At 34.9% G+C, this 20,091-nt stretch overlaps 1 protein-coding gene, 1 long non-coding RNA gene and 1 pseudogene across 2 annotated transcripts; all 3 read right to left on the bottom strand.

Annotated features, from left to right (window-relative positions):
• Positions 1-634: 634 nt before the first annotated feature.
• Positions 635-7,970, bottom strand: LOC118062675 (protein IQ-DOMAIN 6-like; annotated as a pseudogene).
• LOC140954966 (uncharacterized) lies at positions 4,801-5,784 on the bottom strand. The gene is made up of 4 exons (XR_012168657.1): positions 5,434-5,784; positions 5,290-5,352; positions 5,032-5,213; positions 4,801-4,950 (listed from the first exon to the last, which is right to left on the bottom strand). It is a non-coding gene; the product is annotated as an uncharacterized lncRNA (long non-coding RNA).
• An 8,560-nt stretch (positions 7,971-16,530) lies between the features above and the next one.
• On the bottom strand, positions 16,531-19,476 carry LOC118062676 (IQ domain-containing protein IQM1). Its single transcript, XM_035076512.2, has 8 exons — positions 19,345-19,476; positions 18,601-19,129; positions 18,401-18,515; positions 18,237-18,302; positions 18,015-18,103; positions 17,801-17,888; positions 17,358-17,690; positions 16,531-17,247 (listed from the first exon to the last, which is right to left on the bottom strand). The coding sequence occupies exons 2-8, from the start codon at positions 19,083-19,085 to the stop codon at positions 16,798-16,800; spliced, it is 1,626 nt and encodes a 541-aa protein (XP_034932403.1). The 5' UTR covers positions 19,086-19,129; positions 19,345-19,476; the 3' UTR covers positions 16,531-16,797.
• Positions 19,477-20,091: the final 615 nt, after the last annotated feature.

The raw sequence follows: 20,091 nt of genomic DNA, 5'->3' as shown, positions 1-20,091 counted from the left end.
GCTGCAACTGAATGGATTCTGTGTAGATTAATTATAAATTAATTCTGTTTTGATTAGTTAGTTAAGGACTCTGTTATCATAAGAGACAAAATAGTTTGTTAAGTAAAATTGTATATAAGTAATACTGTACATGACTATTATGCATTAAGCTGAATGTGAATAATACAGCTAAATTTCTTCGTGAAAAGCTCTCTTAATCATTTATTTTCTCCTTCAAATTGTTACATCCTGTACGAAGAATTATCATGGAAAGAGCTTGCTTTCAAATAAATATTAAAAAAACATATTCATGTTGATAAATCTACTAAAAAGATGATCGGTACAAAGAATTTATCCAGTACTAACATGGAAAGGACATGCTTTCAGAGCAACTAAATTTTTTATCCAAAGCATATTCTGAGATGCAATGATCTGTGGCCATGATTTAGTAGGAACGGATTGGTTCCAAGCTAAATCTCACTTCTTGACAGAGAAACACGCCACAATACTAATGTGATTTCACGATATTTGAAGGTGCTGGCACAGCTGTCTTAGCTACAGCTTGCCAATAATGATTGCAGAAATGCTTCTAAATTAATACACATATCTCAACAACGGAGTTCAACAAGTTGTTGAAACTTCTTAGTCAACCCATTTAATCATACAAATGATCCATTCCTCTTAGTTGTTTCGTCAAATCTTGTTTGGCAAGCAAAGTGGCTTAGATAAATTAACTGACGGATCAGAACCAGCACTGCTTTTCGAATCTCCATTGGAGAATGCTCCTGACATTTTGAGAAACTGAAACTCATCCATAGACTGCCTTTGGATCCTTTGAGATAAATGACCGGATGTTTTTCGCTTTGCCTTGGTTGACTCGGTCAGGTTCATGTAATTTGGCCTACTGTTACCACTCTCCTCTGTTTTATCAGAGGCCAAGCCAGTGTTTCCTGATATTGGTGTTGTAGATGTACAAATTGATGAAGAAGCTGAACTATTCGTCAAAAAGCGGAATTCAGAACTTGGAATGGAAGATGAGCGAGTAATATGCCCAACTGGAGGCCTAGCTGAAATTCTAGTAGTTACATTGTTCTTTCTGACTTTCACTAAACTTTGTTCAGGGATTTTGAATGTTTGTTCACATCTACACAAGACTTCGGTGGAGTAACTGAGGGTTGCTCCATCAATCTAGACTCCCATGGCTTGGCTGCCATCCAGCGTTCAAGCCAACTCCATCCCCAGCTATACTTATCAAACTCCTGATTCTTGAATGAGTTTACCGAACCATTGGTTCGAGTATTTGAGCTGGGGTTTGATCTCCATTGCTGAAAAAAATAAATTAGTTAGTGAACATGGTTAGCATATGTGAAAAAGTAAGGCACTAAAACATATGATAGCAGAATACTTTTTTGAGCAAGGGAGTATGCAATTGCTCTTTCTCTCTTGAAGGCTCCTTCTTGCCTCATTTGCAGTTTTGACTTCACATCTTCCAATGTCCCCTTGCCATCGCACCACCCTTCCTGAAATCGAATCAAACTCCTTAGAGCAATGTTTCAAGAGATCAGCCTATGAAAATGGATCATTAGCACGTATCTATTTAGTGGTTTTTATGATACCTCAGCATGTTTCAAGAGATCAGCCTTGCTATGCCGCTCATTTAGCATATTCTGCACTGCCTGCCCTTCTATGGACATTCGCACAGGATGAGCCCTGACTCGAGCTTGAACTCGAACAAGAGCCTGCATACACCTAAGCATCACAGCAGCCTGCTTTCTCACTTGTCTACCTCGAACTATAGCTTGGAGTCTCACCACTCCTTTCAAAGCCCTCAGAGCCCTTCTTGCCTAGGACCAATCACTCACTTGTTCAACAACCATTGTAAATTGATTTGCCAAGTATTATGTTCAAAGTTTTTGCTTTAAGTCTGGAAATTCGTCTCTTATAGTACCTGTTTTCTTTGTTCGATTAGTGTTTCATTTGCTCACTTAAGATTCAGTAAGATTGCAAAGAAAGAGTCAATGATGTTGGCGTGAGCTGTAATAGCAACTAATTAGGAGATTTGTTAGGCATTCCAAATATGTGAAAATCCCGTTAATAAGGGAGATAAAGATAGCCTAGGATTGTACTGATCTTTCTTTCCTTTTATTCTCTCTTCTAATGTACATATAAAGAAACAGTATACATAATAAAGACTGTAACTTTGATTGTGAATAATTATCATGGTATCAGAGCTAGCCTACGATCTGGCTTCCTGTACTACACCCTAAAACACAATTGTTCTCTCACCACGTAATCTATGGCAGACTCTGAAGATCAGAATACCTATGGCAACACGTCCCATCTCTCAGGTTCTATCCTTGAATTAACAACAAGGATGACTGAGGCGTTGAATAGAACACAGACCCCGACCATCACCTCTGAACCCTCCGCTGCTCCTATTGGCATTAAGTTGGATGGATCCAAACTATGCTCTCTGGTCCCAGGTTGTTGAGATGTATATCTCTGGCAAAGACAAGCTGGGGTATATTAATGGTGACTTTCCTCAGCCACCACCGACTGATCCCTCCTTTCGCAAGTGGCGCACTGATAACGCTATTGTTAAAGGTTGGTTAATTACTTCTATGGATCCTCTTTATTTGGCAATTTTATTCGCTTTTCCTACAGCAAAGGCAGTATGGGACTCTATTGCAACTACCTTTTTTGATGGAAGCGATACATCACAAGTGTATGATCTTCGAAGACGTGTAACTCGTCTGAAGCAAAGCCTCTGGTTCACTTGAAAAAATATTACACTGAACTGCAGGGGTTGTGGCGTGAAATTGATTTTTCGCCGGCCAAATCCCATGGAATGCTCTGTTTGATATTCAACATTATAATAGGATCATCCAGGAAGATCGGGTATATGTGTTTCTTGGATGGCCTTGATGACCGACTAGACAAAATACGTGCAGATGTTTTACAGCTGAATCCTTTTCCCTCAGTAGAGCAAAGCATATGCACATGTTAGACGAGAGGCTATACGACAGCAAGTCATGACCAGTCATAATACTGATGGGATACCAGGGGCTGTCTTGGCCTCTAAAGGTCTTATGCTAAATAAAACAACCAAGACCCGAACCACCAATGATGGAAGAAAATGTTCCCACTGTGGCAACCAGAAACACACACGTGAAAACTGTTTCCAGTTACATGGATACCCAGATTGGTGGCATGATATACAGGCCCGTAAACGGCGTGATGGAGCTGGTACTACTGGGAGTCCAGGCAAAGCTGCGGTTGCTGCTGTTGCTGAGCCTAACCTTTCTCTTATACAGCAAGTTTCAACATCTACTGAGGCCCCTCCCCACTTAAACTCAGGTAATTCTGGTCTTGCCTTACTTAGCAGCCACAATGATGCGGCGTGTAATACATGGCTCCTCGACTCAGGGGCCCACTGACCATATGACATTTGATGCCTCGGATTTCTCTCATACATCCTCCCCACGTCGAACCAGCATCGCCAATGCAAACGGTGGTATTTTCACCAGTCACTGGGAGCAGGCTCTGTGACTTTATCTTCATCCCTACATTTAGCCAACACTTTACTTGTTCCAGCATTATCACATAAATTGATGTCTGTAGGCCAACTTACTACAGACTTGAGGTGTGTTGTACTGATGTATTCAAAACTTTTGTCTTATTCAGGACATTCTCACCAAGGAGATAATTGGACGTGGTACTAAGAGGGGGGGACTTTATTATGTGGACGACATCAATATCGGCCAGGCACATCACATGCACCATCTGCATACTGCTAAAGAGAGACAGATCTGGTTATGGCATCGTCGTCTAGGACACCCATCTTTCCATTACTTGAAGCATGTTCTTCCGGATTTATTTATGAGTACTCAGATTTCTGATTTGAAGTGTGACACTTGTATTTTGGCTAAAAGCCACCGTGCTACTTACCCATTAAGCATGAATAAGAGTGACACTCCATTTGCTTTAATACACTCTGATGTGTGGGGACCCTCACCGGTTACGAATATGTCCGGCATTCGTTGGTTTGTTATTTTTGTGGATGATTGTACACGTATGACTTGGCTCTACTTGATGAAACAGAAAGATGAGGTTCTCAATATCTTCGAAACATTCCATGCGATGGTGTGCACCCAGTATGGAGCCACTATTAAGGTTCTCCGCTCCGACAATGGTGGTGAATATGTAAATAAGCACCTTAAGACTTATTTCAATCATCATGGCCTCATTCATGAAACTTCCTGCCCACAAACACCTCAACAGAACGGTGTTGCAGAGAGAAAAAATAGACACATTCTTGAGACTGCACGTGCCCTGCTTCTTGGCGCTTATATGCCTCAACGATTCTGGACTGATGCAGTATCCACTGCTGTTCATCTTCTCAACCGAATGCCTTCTAAGGTGTTATCGTTTCAGACTCCACTGCAATCCTTGTCTACTCATGTGCCACTGCCAAATGTGTTAATGCTCCCTCCTCGGGTCTTTGGATGCGTAGCATATGTATACCTTCATAAGAACCAGCGCTCTAAACTTGATCCATGTGCACGTCGGTGTCTGTTTCTGGGCTATGGTATACATCAGAAAGGGTATCGGTGCTATGACCCTACTGCACGCAGACTTTATGTGACTATGGATGTTCAATTCTTAGAAGCTGACATGTTCTATTCTCCTTCGGCATCCACTTCTCCTCTTCAGGGGAGACACATAATAAAGATGAAGAGGTGAATTGGTTCCAACAAGAGAAGCTCAACGAGTTTAATTGGATCAGTCAAGAGAACCTACCACATAATGTTGAGTTGCTTCATGAGAGGCCAAATGACGACCTTAATGTTGTCCATGGTGACAATGATATACACTCTAATAGGCAGATTGATACCCATCCTAGCACGGAACATATATTGTCTGAGACAGAACCTGCAACCCCCCTCTCTGAAGTGCCAGCCGAATCATCTCCTGAGAATACTCCTAAAGTAAGTACTCCTACAACACCTCTGCATATCAATAATATAGATGTCTCTATGGGATATGTCTTACCTCACAGGTACAATCGGGGCAAGCCACCTAATAGATACTCTCCAGAGATTGAAGACCGAAGGTCAAGGTATCCAATTGCCAATTATGTATCCACTAAGGGTCTTTCTAAACCCCTTCAGAAATTTACACAGGATCTTTCCATATGTCAAATTCCTACCAGTGTTAATGAGGCATTGACAGATCTGAAATGGACACAAGCGATAAATGAGGAAATGGAGGCATTACTAAAGAATAATACATGGACTCTTGTCCCATTACCTGAAGGAAAACGAACAGTGGGTTGCAGATGGGTGTTCTCTGTTAAACACAAAGCAGATGGATCTATTGACCGATATAAAGCAAGATTAGTAGCAAAGGGATACACACAAACATATGGTGTGGACTATCAGGAAACTTTCTCACCTGTTGCCAAGCTAAATACAGTCAGAGTACTACTATCACTTGCTGCAAATCTTGACTGGCCTTTACATCAACTTGATGTGAAGAATGCTTTCCTCCATGGCGAACTCAAAGAGGAGGTGTATATGGAGGTTCCTCCAGGTTATACAACACTTTCCAAAACTGAAATGGTGTGCAAATTGCAGCGAGCTTTATACGGACTAAAGCAGTCACCACGAGCATGGTTCGGAAGATTCAGTTTAGCAATGAAGAAATATGGCTTCCAACAAAGTAACTCTGACCACACTTTGTTCCTCAAGCACAAGCTGGGAAAGGTAACTGCATTGATAGTTTATGTAGATGACATAATTATAACAGGAGATGATGTGGAAGAAAATGTCTCAGCTTCAGAAACAGTTAGCAACTGAATTTGAGATGAAAAATCTAGGGGGACTAAAGTATTTTTTGGGAATTGAAGTTGCCAGGTCTAAGCAAGGTATATTCCTCTGTCAACGAAAGTACATATTAGACCTGCTAACAGAAGTAGGAATGCTGGAATGCAGACCTGCAGACACACCCATTGTTCAGAACCACAGACTTGGAGAATACCCAGACCAGGTACCAACAGATAAAGGGAGATATCAAAGGTTAGTTGGTAAACTCATTTACCTCTCTCACACTCGGCCAGATATTTGCATATGCGGTAAGTGTTGTGAGCCAATTCATGCACAATCCAAGCAAAAGTCACATGGAGGCAGTGACTCGAATTCTCCAGTACCTGAAGTCATCTCCAGGCAAGGGGCTTATGTTCTCAAAACATGATAATCAGTTGAAGGTTGATGGATATACGGATGCAGATTGGGCAGGTAATATCACTGACAGAAAATCAACCTCAGGGTATTTTACATTTGTAGGAGGAAATCTTGTAACCTGGAGAAGCAAGAAGCAAAAAGTGGTAGCATTGTCAAGTGCTGAAGCTGAGTTTAGAGGTATGTCTAAAGGTCTCTGTGAACTCCTTTGGCTGAGAAAGCTACTTGCAGAGATCGGATTTGCCCCCACTTCTGAAATGGACCTCTTCTGCGATAACAAGGCAGCTATTTCTATTTCCCACAACCCTGTCCAACATGACCGTACTAAACATGTGGAGGTTGACCGTCACTTCATCAAAGAGAATCTTGAAGCAAAGATAATTCGATTTCCATTTGTGAAATCCAAAGATCAGTTAGCAGATATTCTAACAAAAGCAGTGTCTAGCAAGGACTTCTACAACTCACTTGGCAAGTTATGCATGCGAGACATCTACGCACCAACTTGAGGGGGAGTGTTGGCGTGAGCTGTAATAGCAACTAATTAGGAGATTTGTTAGGCATTCCAAATATGTGAAAATCCCGTTAATAAGGGAGATAAAGATAGCCTAGGATTGTACTGATCTTTCTTTCCTTTTATTCTCTCTTCTAATGTACATATAAAGAAACAGTATACATAATAAAGACTGTAACTTTGATTGTGAATAATTATCAAATGATCATTAAAAAAAAAAAAAGTTCAGCTTTTTTCGCACTGTTTAGTGGTTACGCATTAACACAGACTTTGTGTGAATTCAACTCAGATGTGTGGTGTCTTCAAATTTTGTCAATTTCAAAGCTTGAAGAAAGTTCCTATTCTGTCAATCCAAATCATGAAGTCAAAAACATTCAAACTCTCTTTTCTGCCATTTTCTCAGCAATCAAACAGTAAGGTATATTCAAAAGGTTCCATTTTTTCCTCCTTGAAAGAGGGAGAAAGTTCCTAATTTTCCACAAAACAGTAAATGCCAAACCCAGTTCATAAAATAAAAACATTCAACTTTCTTTCCCTCCCTCCTACTCCATTTTCTCAGCAAACAAACAGTTAAAAGAGATCCAAGACCAAAAAGGGAAACCCATTTACCAAGAATCCACGGAAAGCAGTTTGAATCCTGATAGCAGCCCACTCTTGCCTGACAACCCTAAAACCCTTAGGAGGAGCTCTAACCACAGTAGCCATTGCGGTAGTAAATGGATCAGTTAATGGTGAAGAACATGATGCCTCTGACGCTGCTCTATGTTTCCCTTTAAAATCCTTCCATGAAGACCCCAAGTCACCAGATGAGCTCCTCCATAGCTTCCATTTCTTAATCTTGCCATTTACCTTCTCGTACAGGGAAAAAAAAAATCATTAACATCACTATTACTACATTAAAGAACAAAAGGGTTGGATTTGTTTGGTTAATGAGTGTGGTTTAGCTTACATGGTCTTGATCTTTATCAGACTTTTTAAAACCTATAAGGGATTTCACCCATTTTCCTGATGCACCCATCACTAAAACTTTCTTGCTCAAGCAGAGCAATAAACTCTTAAGACTTGAAAGATGCAAACTTCAAGAATGTTGCAATAATGTAGCTTCAGATAGCATCAGAGCTGCAAAAAGTAGAAATTTTTCGAAGAAACCGAGCTTGGAAAATAGCCAAAGAAAGCAAGAGAGAGGGAGAGAGATACAAAGTGGGTAGAGACATGAGAGAGAAGAGAGGGAGGGAGGGACGTGGGTTAGTGGGTTTTCGTTGTGTTGCGCAGATACATGTTCCAATGTGCCCGTTTGATATTTGAAATTCAAACAAACAAAGAGACAAAAACGACTCGTCCCGCTCGATTTCTAAACGGAGGAAGAGCGTGTATTATACTTTCATTTTCGATCCTGAATATCCATGATTGTTTTTGTGTTATAAGTTTTTTAAATTATTTTTTATTTTAAAAAATATTAAGTTGGTATTTTTTTAAATTAGATTATTTTAATATATTCAAGTTATAAATAAAAAATTCTGAAAAATATTATTTTAATATATTTTAATTAAAAAACACCCTATATCATAATACTAAAAAAACACTTTTTTTTTTTTTAATTTTGTTTTTTGTACTGCATGGAAAATAAACCCACTTTTTTTTCTTTTTGGTTAAAACACATAGAGGATGCACAAAACTTTTGGTTAATACAAAAGCATTCCACTTCCACAATAAGTGTTCATATTATCAAGATCAAGGTATAATACATAAAAAAATATAATATAAACTTGAATTATAAAATTATTAGTAAAAAATTTTAATTAATTATATATTGATAATTTTAGTTAAATAATAAATAATAATTTAACAAAATTAAAAAAAAAATTCAAACAGTTCAAAAAAAAATTTAATATATAATTTAAGTAATTTAAAAATACAATATAATATAATTATATTCATAAAACTTGAATATCACTACTTTTTAAATACTATAACTAATAAAATATCATTACTTTTTAAGTATCATAAAATTTCTGATAACCTACGGTGACATCAAGGAACCACAGAAGATATATGGGATCTTCTTGCAAACTGTTACACACTACCATAGATCTTGCGCACCAATAACAACTCTTGAAAGATTTTCATTGTTTGCGGAAGAGTCGGGTGAATCTATTACATCTTTTCTACTCTCGCCACAAAAAACATGGTTTTGGCTACTCTCACCATTCCACACCAGTTAATCGTTAGTCAATTAAATCCAGTTCTAAGTTCAAAGAAAATACATGAAAGTTTACCTTAACTATGCATTTTTTTTAAAATGTATTCCATACATGTCATTAACATATAATTTATCTTTTGAGTTTATTCATAAGTTATTTATTATTGATAGATATTTGTTGAGTTAGCATTGCACCCTGAATTAGGAATTTCACAACTTTATAATTTATTTATTTATTTCATGAACCTTTTTATTATCTTATTTTTTTAAAAAAAAAAAAAAAAAAGTTGAACACAATACCAAGTCTAACCCATGTCGGTTCCTACTCGAAGGAGACTCGTGGACTTATTATCAATTTTTTTATATATTTTTTAAAACACCTCACTAGACCTATGTCGGTTTCTAAAACTAGAAGACATGTGAATCTAACTATTAAAAATCCAAATTTAAGCTTAATACAAGCTTGACTCTAACTTAACAAAAAACACGTCGCTTATTATAGAACCTATTATAAGTTTAAAAGCACCACACTACACATTTGTCAGTCTTTAAAAACTAGGAGACACGCCAACCTAGCTATAAAAACACAAACTTAATAAAACAAAACATGAAACTAACTTGACAAAAACTCGTTGACGTTGTTTTTTGTTCCTTTTTAGAAATAAATATTTATGTATATGTAAAAAGGTGAAAGTTTAGTGTTATAAAATACAAATAACATTAACACAAAGAAAATAAAAATAAAAAGGCACAAGTGATCATAATGTCCATGCATGAGTAGTAACATTGTCATTATGAGGCATTTTAAACAGTAATAATGCAAAACATAAATGAGAAAGAAAAAAATAAAAAGAGATCAAGGGCTTACCTCAACTAGTTCTAGATAAGAAGGGGCTATTATGGTTTTTGTCGATGGTGGTGTTGGCAGTGAAGGGTGGTTTCTCTTTCTACCTATAGCTTTTCTTTGTTATTCTTCAAGTTAGCTTCTTTTTTATCTTATTTCTTTTCTTCCATTTTCTTTCTCCCTTCCTTTTCTCCCCCTCCAAAACTGCATGTTTCAAACTAAACCAATTTCTAGCAAAAAAAAAAATCTCTTTTTATTCTCTCTCTCAAACTTGGCATTTTCTCTCTTTAGCTTGGCTCCTCTTGTTTCTTGCATCTCTCCTTATTTATAGGTGGAGATAAAGCTCTTTAAATCTTTCTTGATAAAATGATCATGACTATTGATTTTCTTGGGTTAATCTCAACCCCTCACCATGATTGTACACTTTGGTTAAACATGCTTAAGTTGGCTTATTTGCACTAGTTTTTCAATGGTTATAGAAGGCCATAGCACACATATCTTCTTCTTTTTTATGAGAATGTAGCACGCATGAAGGGAAGGTGAATGGTGTGTTGTTTGGAATTTTTGGGAGGCATGAGAGAGAGAAAATAGTGGCCAAAAGCAGGCCAAAACATGAAGCAACGATTGTAGATCTATCATTCATGGAGAAGAAGTACTAATAATGCATGCCCAAAACATTATTTTAGGCATACTTGTTCTTTTTCTTCCAATTAAAGTATTAAATGATGTAATATTGTAAAAAAATGTGTCATTTCATTTAAGTTAGAATTTTCATATTTTTAAATAGGTCCCTAAAGTTTGTTGTTTTTTTTTTTCTTTCTAGTTTGGTCTTTTGAATTTTTATTTAATTTAATTTTGGTAAATTTCAACCTTTTTTTTCTTAATTTCTTTCAGTCTAGTTCCTAATTACATTTAAAATAGTCCCTTAATATTGACGACTTTTCCAATTTACTTTTTGGATCTTTAATTATTTTATTTTATTTTTATTTTTAGCCAATTTCAATCATTATCTGGATTTTGTTTCTGACTATATTAAAATAATCCCTCCATATTGTCATCTTTTCCAATTCACTTATTTATTGACTTTTAATTTTTAATTTTTAATTTTTAATTTTTAACCAATTTTAACTTCTTAATTTTTCTTCCCAATTTCACCCTTAATTATATTTTCTTCTTTTTTAATTTTTTTCCAATTTTTTTTAATTTTTTTTCTTTTCAAATTTTTCACTGAAATATTTTTTAATTTTGCCTTTTTTTGGTATTTGAGAGGGGTAAAAAATAAGATTATGGCATATAATGTCCTTAGGAATTATCACGTAAAGTCCCCTCATCATGATAAATACGTTTATTCCAAGGCTTGTTATCATTTTTTTTCTTACATGTATCTCGCTTTGCTACATTTGCCACCTATAATATTGCCACTAAAGCTTATGTCCTTCCTTTACTGTATATCCTTAGATGATCTTTAGTCTTTATTATCTCAAGTTTTATCTAGCTCAACCACTCACTCTTTTATTATGTATGTTACTCCTAGTTTTTTTATATTGTTAATTGTAATCACATGACACCTAGTTCCATGTGCTTTCACCTCCGATTCTTGAAATTATTAATGGTTCTCCCATGCATACTTTCACACTACAACTTCTGTAGACACATCTGATTTCTAAACTTACAATGAATTTTATTTATGACATTCAAATGTGTGAACTTGGTCTCATAGAAAATCTACGAATACAAATGAAATCACTTATGGATTTTTTCTGTCGTTATTTTAGGTTGATATTTACCATCCAATTTTTTTTTCATCACTAGCTCCATTAGTATTTACCGACATAAATTTTTTTTCCAGTATATACCAAGGATTCCTAACCGAATTAGAAGGAATTAAAAAAACAACCTTATGGTATGATGACGTGTAAGTTTTTATGGATGATTTTACTGATAAAATTACAATTGGATCAAATAAGGAAGCCCGTATAGTGACATGTCACTTATACCGACAAAATTGTCGATGCATTGACAAATGGAAACATTCCATCGGTAATAGTTAATATATTACCTGGTCATCGACCCTCCCCTCCCCTATTTCTTCTTTTTCTCCTCTTCAACTAAACAAACATCCCCACAACATCCCTCTTTATGTCAACGCAACTCATCATTCTTCAACTTTTCCAATCACAACATCTGTATTCTGATTGAAATTTTATTATGAATTTTTCATTTTAAGTAAGTCAATCATTTTTTTTAACATAATTTTTAAATGTCAATTTTTGTATTACATATTTTTATAGTATATGTATTTTGTTTGAGTGTTTACTTGTTTTATTATTTTTTTTCTCAAACAAACTTGTTGTATGGATTTATGATTTTGTACATGTTATAGTTTATTTTAGATTTTGTAAAATTATATTTGTTTGTAAATTGTTGAAACGTATGTCAAATTTCCGACTTAGGTGCGTTGTGATGAAATAAATAATTGTTTGTTTAATGAGTCTGTTTTATATTTTGTCAATTTTAATTGTCAAGTTTTAATTTTTATAAATTAATGTGTTTAAATTTGTATCTACGTAGATAATTGATAATGAATTAAGAGAAGTATGAAAGTAGGTTGGATAATCTTGAGCTAAACTAATATTTTTACAAATTTATTCATTTAACGTAGTTAATTAATACATGTTGTTATCATTATTTGATATAGGTTTGATAAAAGTCATGGATGATTATTCATGGATATATCAAGATTCACCCCAAGGACTATGAATGATGGATTATTGTAATGAAGTTCAGGATTTTATTAATTACACTATATCTATTCCAAGAAATATTAGTGGATGCGGTATTAGGTGTCCATGCAAGAGGTGTAAAAAAAAAAAATTAGATCCAGATGTTGCAATGATGCATCTTCTACACAAATGATTCATAAAGGAATACTTATGTTGATATAGCACTATTAAGCATAAAATAATTTAAGTAAGCTATTGTAAGACATAAAACATGCATAAAAAAACTAAGAATAAGGTGCTAAAAGATAGAGTAATATGAGTGTATCAAATTCCCCCACTCTTAGATCTTATATGATCTCGAGCAAGGAAAAGAAAAGGTAAAGACAATAGACTCTAAAAATAAGACTCAAAACTTGAAAAGAAAGAAAAAGGAATGAATTAAAACAAAAGCAATGAAATTAAAAAGAAAACCAAATCAAAACCACATAAGCATTCAATTTTACTTCCAATCACCTAACAACATCAAAGCGTACAAGCATTATAGGCAAGAAACAAGCTAAAAGAGATTAAAGCATAAGATTTCATGGTTTTATTAAAAATGCAACTTTTGAATCTTTCATAGCCTTTGGAACTTGAATAAAATTCTTGTCATATCAAAGTAGTAAGTCCTCTCATTATTATGTTCTTTAACACTAAAATGTTTATAGCTTATGTGTTTTCACTCAAAATCATTCCATTTTATGATCTACCACATGTTTGTTCTTCAATTTGATCTCTACTACTAAGTATTACATGCAACACAAGAATTAAAAGGTATATGGTTAAGGGTAAAACATCCCCTGAAAAATGTAACATCCCTTTATTCGGGATAAAATACCAATCACATATCAAATGGAAAACAAGGTAAATTTTTTTAATACAATTTTCATATAAAAATTTACTGAAATTTCTATCAAAATTTTAGAAGAGTCTCTTCTATTCTAGGCGGTCCCAAGTTATCGACATATAACCAGTTTACACTTCTAATATCCCACATCTCATAGTTCAATCATGACTCAATAGTCTTGGGTCTCAATCCCACAAACATCATCATCATCATAACCACAATATTTATAACATACACTAAATAACAAATATCATTTTAAAGGAATAAATGAGATAAACAATCATACATGGAACATGATTATATGAATTTTAAAGTTAAGTTCATCTATTCAAGTTTAAACATTAATTATACAAATTAAGTTATATAAATGTTTTAATATTACAAAATACAAGGGATATACTCAGAATTAGATAACAAAAAGTGAACAAAAGCTAGGATCCACTCTTGTCGTGCATGCGATGGTCTTAAAATAAAATATATATTATTGAAACATGAATATCACAATAAGTATAGTAACACAAATATCCAATAATTTAAAAAGATAAACATGTATTCATATTATATTCAATTCTTCATTTTTGTTTCCATTGGAACTCTTTCTCATTCAACTACTAAAACTGTTTCATCTTCCATTTTCAATTTCCTTTCAAGATTCCATAAAATCAACCACAACTATTTTCACCTAACACACTACTGATACCAATTTCACCGGTATCATCATCACCCCGTAGGCGTCGATGCATAGTGATCCCCTTACTCGAGACTCTAACATACACTAAATGTATGATAGCCGATACATGGTGATCTTCTTACCCAGGATCTTAACATACACTAAATATATGCTAGTCCATGCCCCATAGGCATCAATACATAGTGATCCCCTTACCTAGGATTCTAACATACACTAAACATATGTTAGTCCATGCCATATATCACACTTCTCATATTTTCTATGTCAGCAGTATTGCCATCATTTGGCAATTCACACAAAAGACTATTCTTCTTGAACACATATACATTTGAGATACGATTCGAAATAACAACATCATCACGCAAACTTTTATTCTTTCATATAATGTCCAACATTTGTTAATTCACATTTCACATCAATAATATATTAAATCATGGAATTTAACTAGAAAGCATAGAAGCTTTACCCATGCTTCACTATTGTTGTTGTTGCACCACTCATGTGGTCCCTTATTCAAGGGTAACAAATGTGCAGATATTGAGTATAACATAAATTATATGAAGGTATTTAAATAATCAAGAAAGTATTCATCACCTTGGTGAATTAAGAAAAACATTTCATATGTTCTTAAATAGTATTGATTGTAAATTTTCGTGCAAAGTGAAATGAGATTTGTTAAGAGTTTTAAATCTTATTCAAAGAATCCATGACTATAGTGTTAAGAAAAAACATGATTTCACATAGTAGACACTTTCCAGCTATAATGTCTAAATGAGAAAATTGTTAATGAATAGATAATAATTACAGTGATAGATTGATTATTAAAAGGTTAAGTCAAACCATTTATAACTTTTTTAATATTCGAGGGATCATAACAGATTGTTAGACATTATACTTAATCTTAAAAAATAAATCAATCAATTATTGAATTAATAATAAATTGGTTTGTGTAATTTATTTAATCCTATTTATTTAAGATTGTAATTTATATTTGGATCAACTTATTAGGGAACTTAATGGGTCATATACATAAGAATCATTGGTCAGAAATTAAAATGAGATGATTATAAATAAGTTTAGAAATTGAGGACTAGAGTGTAATTTATACAAGGAATTATAATTCTAGACTTGAAAAACTCAAGTAGGGACTTGATTGAATAAATTTTTAAAATTAGCCTTTTATATATATATATTATTTAAGTGGCAAATTGACTTTTTATCATTTATAGGGTTTTTAGATTTTCTTATAAATAAAAAGTTATGTTTTTTTTATTTCATGTAGAGAGTTTTAAGGTGAGAAGAGTACAATATAGAAACACCTATATACAAAAGGAGAGAGAGCTAGTACTCTGAAGTATAACAATCTTTCTCCCCTAAAAGTATTTAGGAGTTTTCTTATTGGTAGTTTGTGTGATTATCATTAGAGGTTGGACAATTGGATGACTTGTGGTTTCCAACAATGTAGTCTTGAAGCATATATTTAAAACAAAAAAAAATTAGATTTTCAATTAATCTTCATATAAACCCTAAATAACTGTAGATTTATCTAACGGGCCTTGGAATTCCTAAATTTTTTTTAAATTTATTATTTTTACTGCTGCGTGTATGTGTTTAAGAAAATCCAATATGTTCAAAAATTACTCATCATGGGATCTTTTAATGGGTTTTATGTGGAATAAATTGTGGCATCACCAATCCAAATAGTGAGTAATTTTCACACAAATAATTCGAGGCATTTTTTAGGATTGTATCTTTGTCCTTTATTCTTTTTCTTTCTCCTTGAAAATGTTCGAGGAATCCCAAGTCATCGGCTTGTGGTCCAAGAAGTCTTAACGGTCCTTTACTATCCTCAAGAGATGGGCCATCACAGGAGCCTCGAGTTAAGGTTTGAGGCGCATGGCTCAGACCACCAAGCTGGAACCCAGGGTGTCATTATTCTTACCAAAGCCCCCTCACTGCATAACACAATAACCCTTTTGTTTTCGGGACAGACAGAATAAAACAGGCACAATAATTAACATTCCCACCCTAAGAAAAAATAAAAAATAAAAAGAAAGGGTCGTCCCTTCTATTTTTGGGAGGAGGAGGATGGCCCTGGGTACATGGTTGACAGAAAGTGCATGGGATAAGGTCAGCAACATTTCTACAGTCTCAATCACGCGCGCGCTTTCTTCTTCTTTCTTCTTCTCCTTTTCTCTCTCTTTGTTTTTTTTTTTTTTTATATGGTTTGAGGAGCACATTTGATTTGTTTTCTTTTAATTATTGAATGCTCTAAGAAAAAAAACAAAAGGCTGTTAACAACAACCAACCTTCCCCGTTCCCACGCAAAGGGAAGAAAAATGTCGATCTCTTGCATCACTAATGTTAACCCTTGAATTCTCTATAGCACAAATTTAACACCCCATATTCATTACATACAGGAGCATGAATTATCAACACCATATCACAAATTTGAGATTTTTCAAAGAAGAAAAACTTTATTTGGCTTAATATATTTACGATTTCCATGAAAAAACGAAATAAATAAAAGAATAAAGAATGATGGGTTAATTATCACCTAAATATTCCCCCTCTAGAAAAACTGATTGGAAGGGCACCAGATCAGGGTCTCAAGCCCTCTTGAACATTTTAAGGCCAAGAGCTTAGCTGATCATGCAAAAAATCCAAAGAAACATGATGACCATGGACCATGGTAATTCACCATTTAGTGAAATTCAAACTCTTTTAACAAGTAGAAACCGCTACCCTTGGACTAGGAAGTCCCATGTATGCAAGCCTTGGGGAGACTCGAACCTTTGGGCTCGGCCGCGGCGAAGGGATCGGAACACAACTCCCTGCTAGGCCAGGATGGATCCGAGGCGATAAGTTGACTTGCTCTAGTGCCCGAGATTGTAAATCAGCTGGATAGTCCCTCACACATCCAATACGGGGACCGTATCCACTTGCCCACTTGCATGATAAACGCTTGCTTAGATCAAATGCTGGAGCTTGCAACATGGCTGCATTAACTTCCATATTGTCCTGTTGATCACTGGTTGTCTTTTTATTATTATTATCAATAGGACCATCAACCTCATTAGCTTTTGTGTTCGTGGTGGTTTCCTTCATCTCCTCTTGTTTACACTCTTCATCGGTAACTTTGAATGAAGAATCATCATCATCTATTGAACATCTCTGCAAACAAATGGTAAAAAAAATAAGCTACATATAAATGAACAAATAATCAAGGCTATCATACCAAGGCAACTAGGAAATCTTTTATTATGCTTAAAGTCTTTTATTACCTTAACATTTGTTAAGTCCACATTATGCTCCTCAAGAAAACTAATGAATTCTTTGAAATTGTCCTCAGTAGGGAGATAATGACCACTGTAAGGCCATATTGCCTGTAGAACCCCATCTTCTGATACTAATCTTCCAGCAGCTGTTGTAGCTCCTCCAGCTAGGAAACTTGAGTGCTGGAAAACACCCTTCTTCTTCTGCCCTACATACAAGGATCGTGAAGTGCTTAACACAAAAATCCACCTCGTATCATCCGTGGTGTTAACAAGCAATCCGGTTTGGCGGTACACGAGCTTGCCACTTTCTACATTCACCTCAAATGCTTCCCTTTCTTTCTGTGAGGACAAAACAACTTCGTGAGAATTTAAATACATGGACAAAAAACTGTATTAGGATTGGTAAAATTAGAATAGAATTGCACACAGTATTAGTGATGAGACATTACTGGTCCAAGGTATTGAATGCATTGGCTTTGAAGCTTGCTCCTTGGACACTTCTCAAGGTTTACTTCTTTACCATCACCAATGTCCAACCTTCAATTCCACAAGGAAATTTAAATTGAAGAACAGTATATATAGAGGACTAAATTAAGGAAAGAGGCAGCACTTATACAACTGCATATCATACAATGATTTTGGTTTGAATGAGTCTGTATTTACCAGTAAAAGAAAGGTTGCGTGCTCCTGCTGTCAAACCAAACATCGTAATAGAAGTGTAAATTGTGTCCATAACGATGGCGTGGATCGATCTGCAGCAGGGAGAAGTTTATTAAGTAAAGTGATCCGTTAATTAGATTAAATGTGTTCCATAAAAGCCACAGGTAAAATTTTTGAGTGATTAAATTAAAGAAAACTCTAATGAAAGGGCATGTGTGGACTTACAGCTTCAAGCCAGTGTTGCAGGGCCAACTTTTGAGCCTTCTCATCCTTGGACAAACCCTTTCCAAGCTGCAAACACAAAAACAATACATGTTATTATTCTATAATACTGCTAATGAATCAACTCCTTGACTTGTATGAAAGAAACCAGCAATTAAGTACAGTACCTTAGCAACCCTTGTGCTGGCCCTGGCCCACTTAGATATTGCAGTTTCATGTTTCTCTATGTTGAAGAATGATACCGAGCTCCTTTTCAAAGCTGCAAAATCCAAGGCCTTCCACCTACAACAATTGTAATCCCAAATGAATATCACCAAGGACTCCAACAAATAAGTTGAGAGTCAAGAATATGTATTGAGAGACATACCAGAGTTCCTCAACAACAACTGCACAATCTGCAAGGTTCCTCCTAGTCCTGTAACTCTTGTAGACTTTTTGAAGTTTAGTTGCAGCAGCATCAAGCTCACTAATAGGTCTTGGAGAAAAGAAGATCACAGGTGGTTCAGGGAGTGATATTGTAGGCTTTGTTATGTGGACTGTTTCATGACCTTTTATCTTTAGAGAGTTTGAACTTCTGGATGAATCGGATGGTTTAGCCTTGATTTCATCGGAATCCCAGTGGTTAAAGCTTAATGATCTCTCTAAACTCAATTTATCTGACCCATCACCCTTTCCAATGGTTTCTGAAACATCTTTCTTGAAGCTGTTTGTCCTTGAACCCATTTCTCCATCTTTCCTTGCAAAGCTGAGGGACCTTACAACAATCTTTTCGACAGTATCCTTTGAGCCGAAAAACTTGTGTCCCAGAATCGCAGACCATGCAGACAAGAGTAATGAAAAAGAAAGGCCCATCGAATATCCAGCAAACTTGATGTGTGGTATCAGAACTGACAAGCCTGTTCATCATGAAAACAGTCACAAACGTGTCAACTAGATAATCACATAAATAAAGCAAGAATAAAAAACATAAAAATAAAAGGGTTTAATCTTTAGTCATGAAAACAATCTAATTATTTATTAGTCATCAAGTCCACTGCAATAACCCATCAAAATGTACACTATTGGATCCACATAAAACTGAAAGAGAAGGGCTTAAATCAAGATAGCTCACCTAGAGCGCCCACAACAATGGCTGCGAAATTGAACTCTGCCTCTCTTTCACTTTCTTTATTTTTTGTGTGTGTGAGGTTCCTGTATAAGAGAGGTTAGCTAGTTAGGAGCAAGATATGAATTTGGTCGATTTAACTACCAAATCCTATCTTATATAGATAGGGGTAGTGGTTTGAAAAATCAACATAATATTTTTAGTCAAAGTAAACATGTCAAAAAGTAAACCTATTTCCTTCCTGCGACGCTGCTGCTGTCTGCTAGCCAAAGTACGGCTTTGGAGGGTGGGAGGGATAATGCTAGGGACTTTCAAGGAAGTTATGGAGAAAGGTTGAAGCAATCAACCAGGCATATATATATATATGTCTGATTAATTTATTTAGTTGTTAAGTTCTTTCGGGTTGGAAAAGACAAGAGGACAAATCCCTAATGTAAAGGCTAATCAGAAATATTGTATATATAATATCGAATTCTTCTATTAAATCCTCTCTTTCATTTCATGTAAATGCTATGAATAATTTACCAAATTATAACTTTAATCTTTATTTCAAATCAGTTAATTTTTTATTTGAAATTATTAATCTTATGATATAGCAGAAGTAGAAAATTAAAAAAATATATATTTCTAAAAAATGTGTGTACACATATGAAAGCTAATTTAAGAATAATTGTGAAGTTAATATAAAAACAAAGTTTTACCAATAACTGTATATTGATATTTTTTTTAATTTGAATGAAATTCAACTTTTCA

The sequence above is a fragment of the Populus alba genome, chromosome 18 (assembly GCF_005239225.2).
Source record: "Populus alba chromosome 18, ASM523922v2, whole genome shotgun sequence".
NCBI classification, from domain to species: Eukaryota; Viridiplantae; Streptophyta; class Magnoliopsida; order Malpighiales; family Salicaceae; genus Populus; species Populus alba.
Note: the sequence above shows the minus strand (reverse complement) of the source record. Positions and strands in the feature narration are given on the sequence as shown.

What these genes read in the sequence shown, in the direction of transcription:
- LOC118062676 (XM_035076512.2), bottom strand. Translation starts at nt 19,085, where the DNA reads ATGGGCCTTTCTTTTTCATTACTCTTGTCTGCATGGTCTGCGATTCTG. An exon ending in CCAGCACAAGGGTTGCTAAG is followed by an intron (nt 18,303 to 18,400) that starts GTACTGTACTTA and finishes TTGTGTTTGCAG; the next exon opens with CTTGGAAAGGGTTTGTCCAA. An exon ending in TGCAACACTGGCTTGAAGCT is followed by an intron (nt 18,104 to 18,236) that starts GTAAGTCCACAC and finishes TCCCTGCTGCAG; the next exon opens with ATCGATCCACGCCATCGTTA.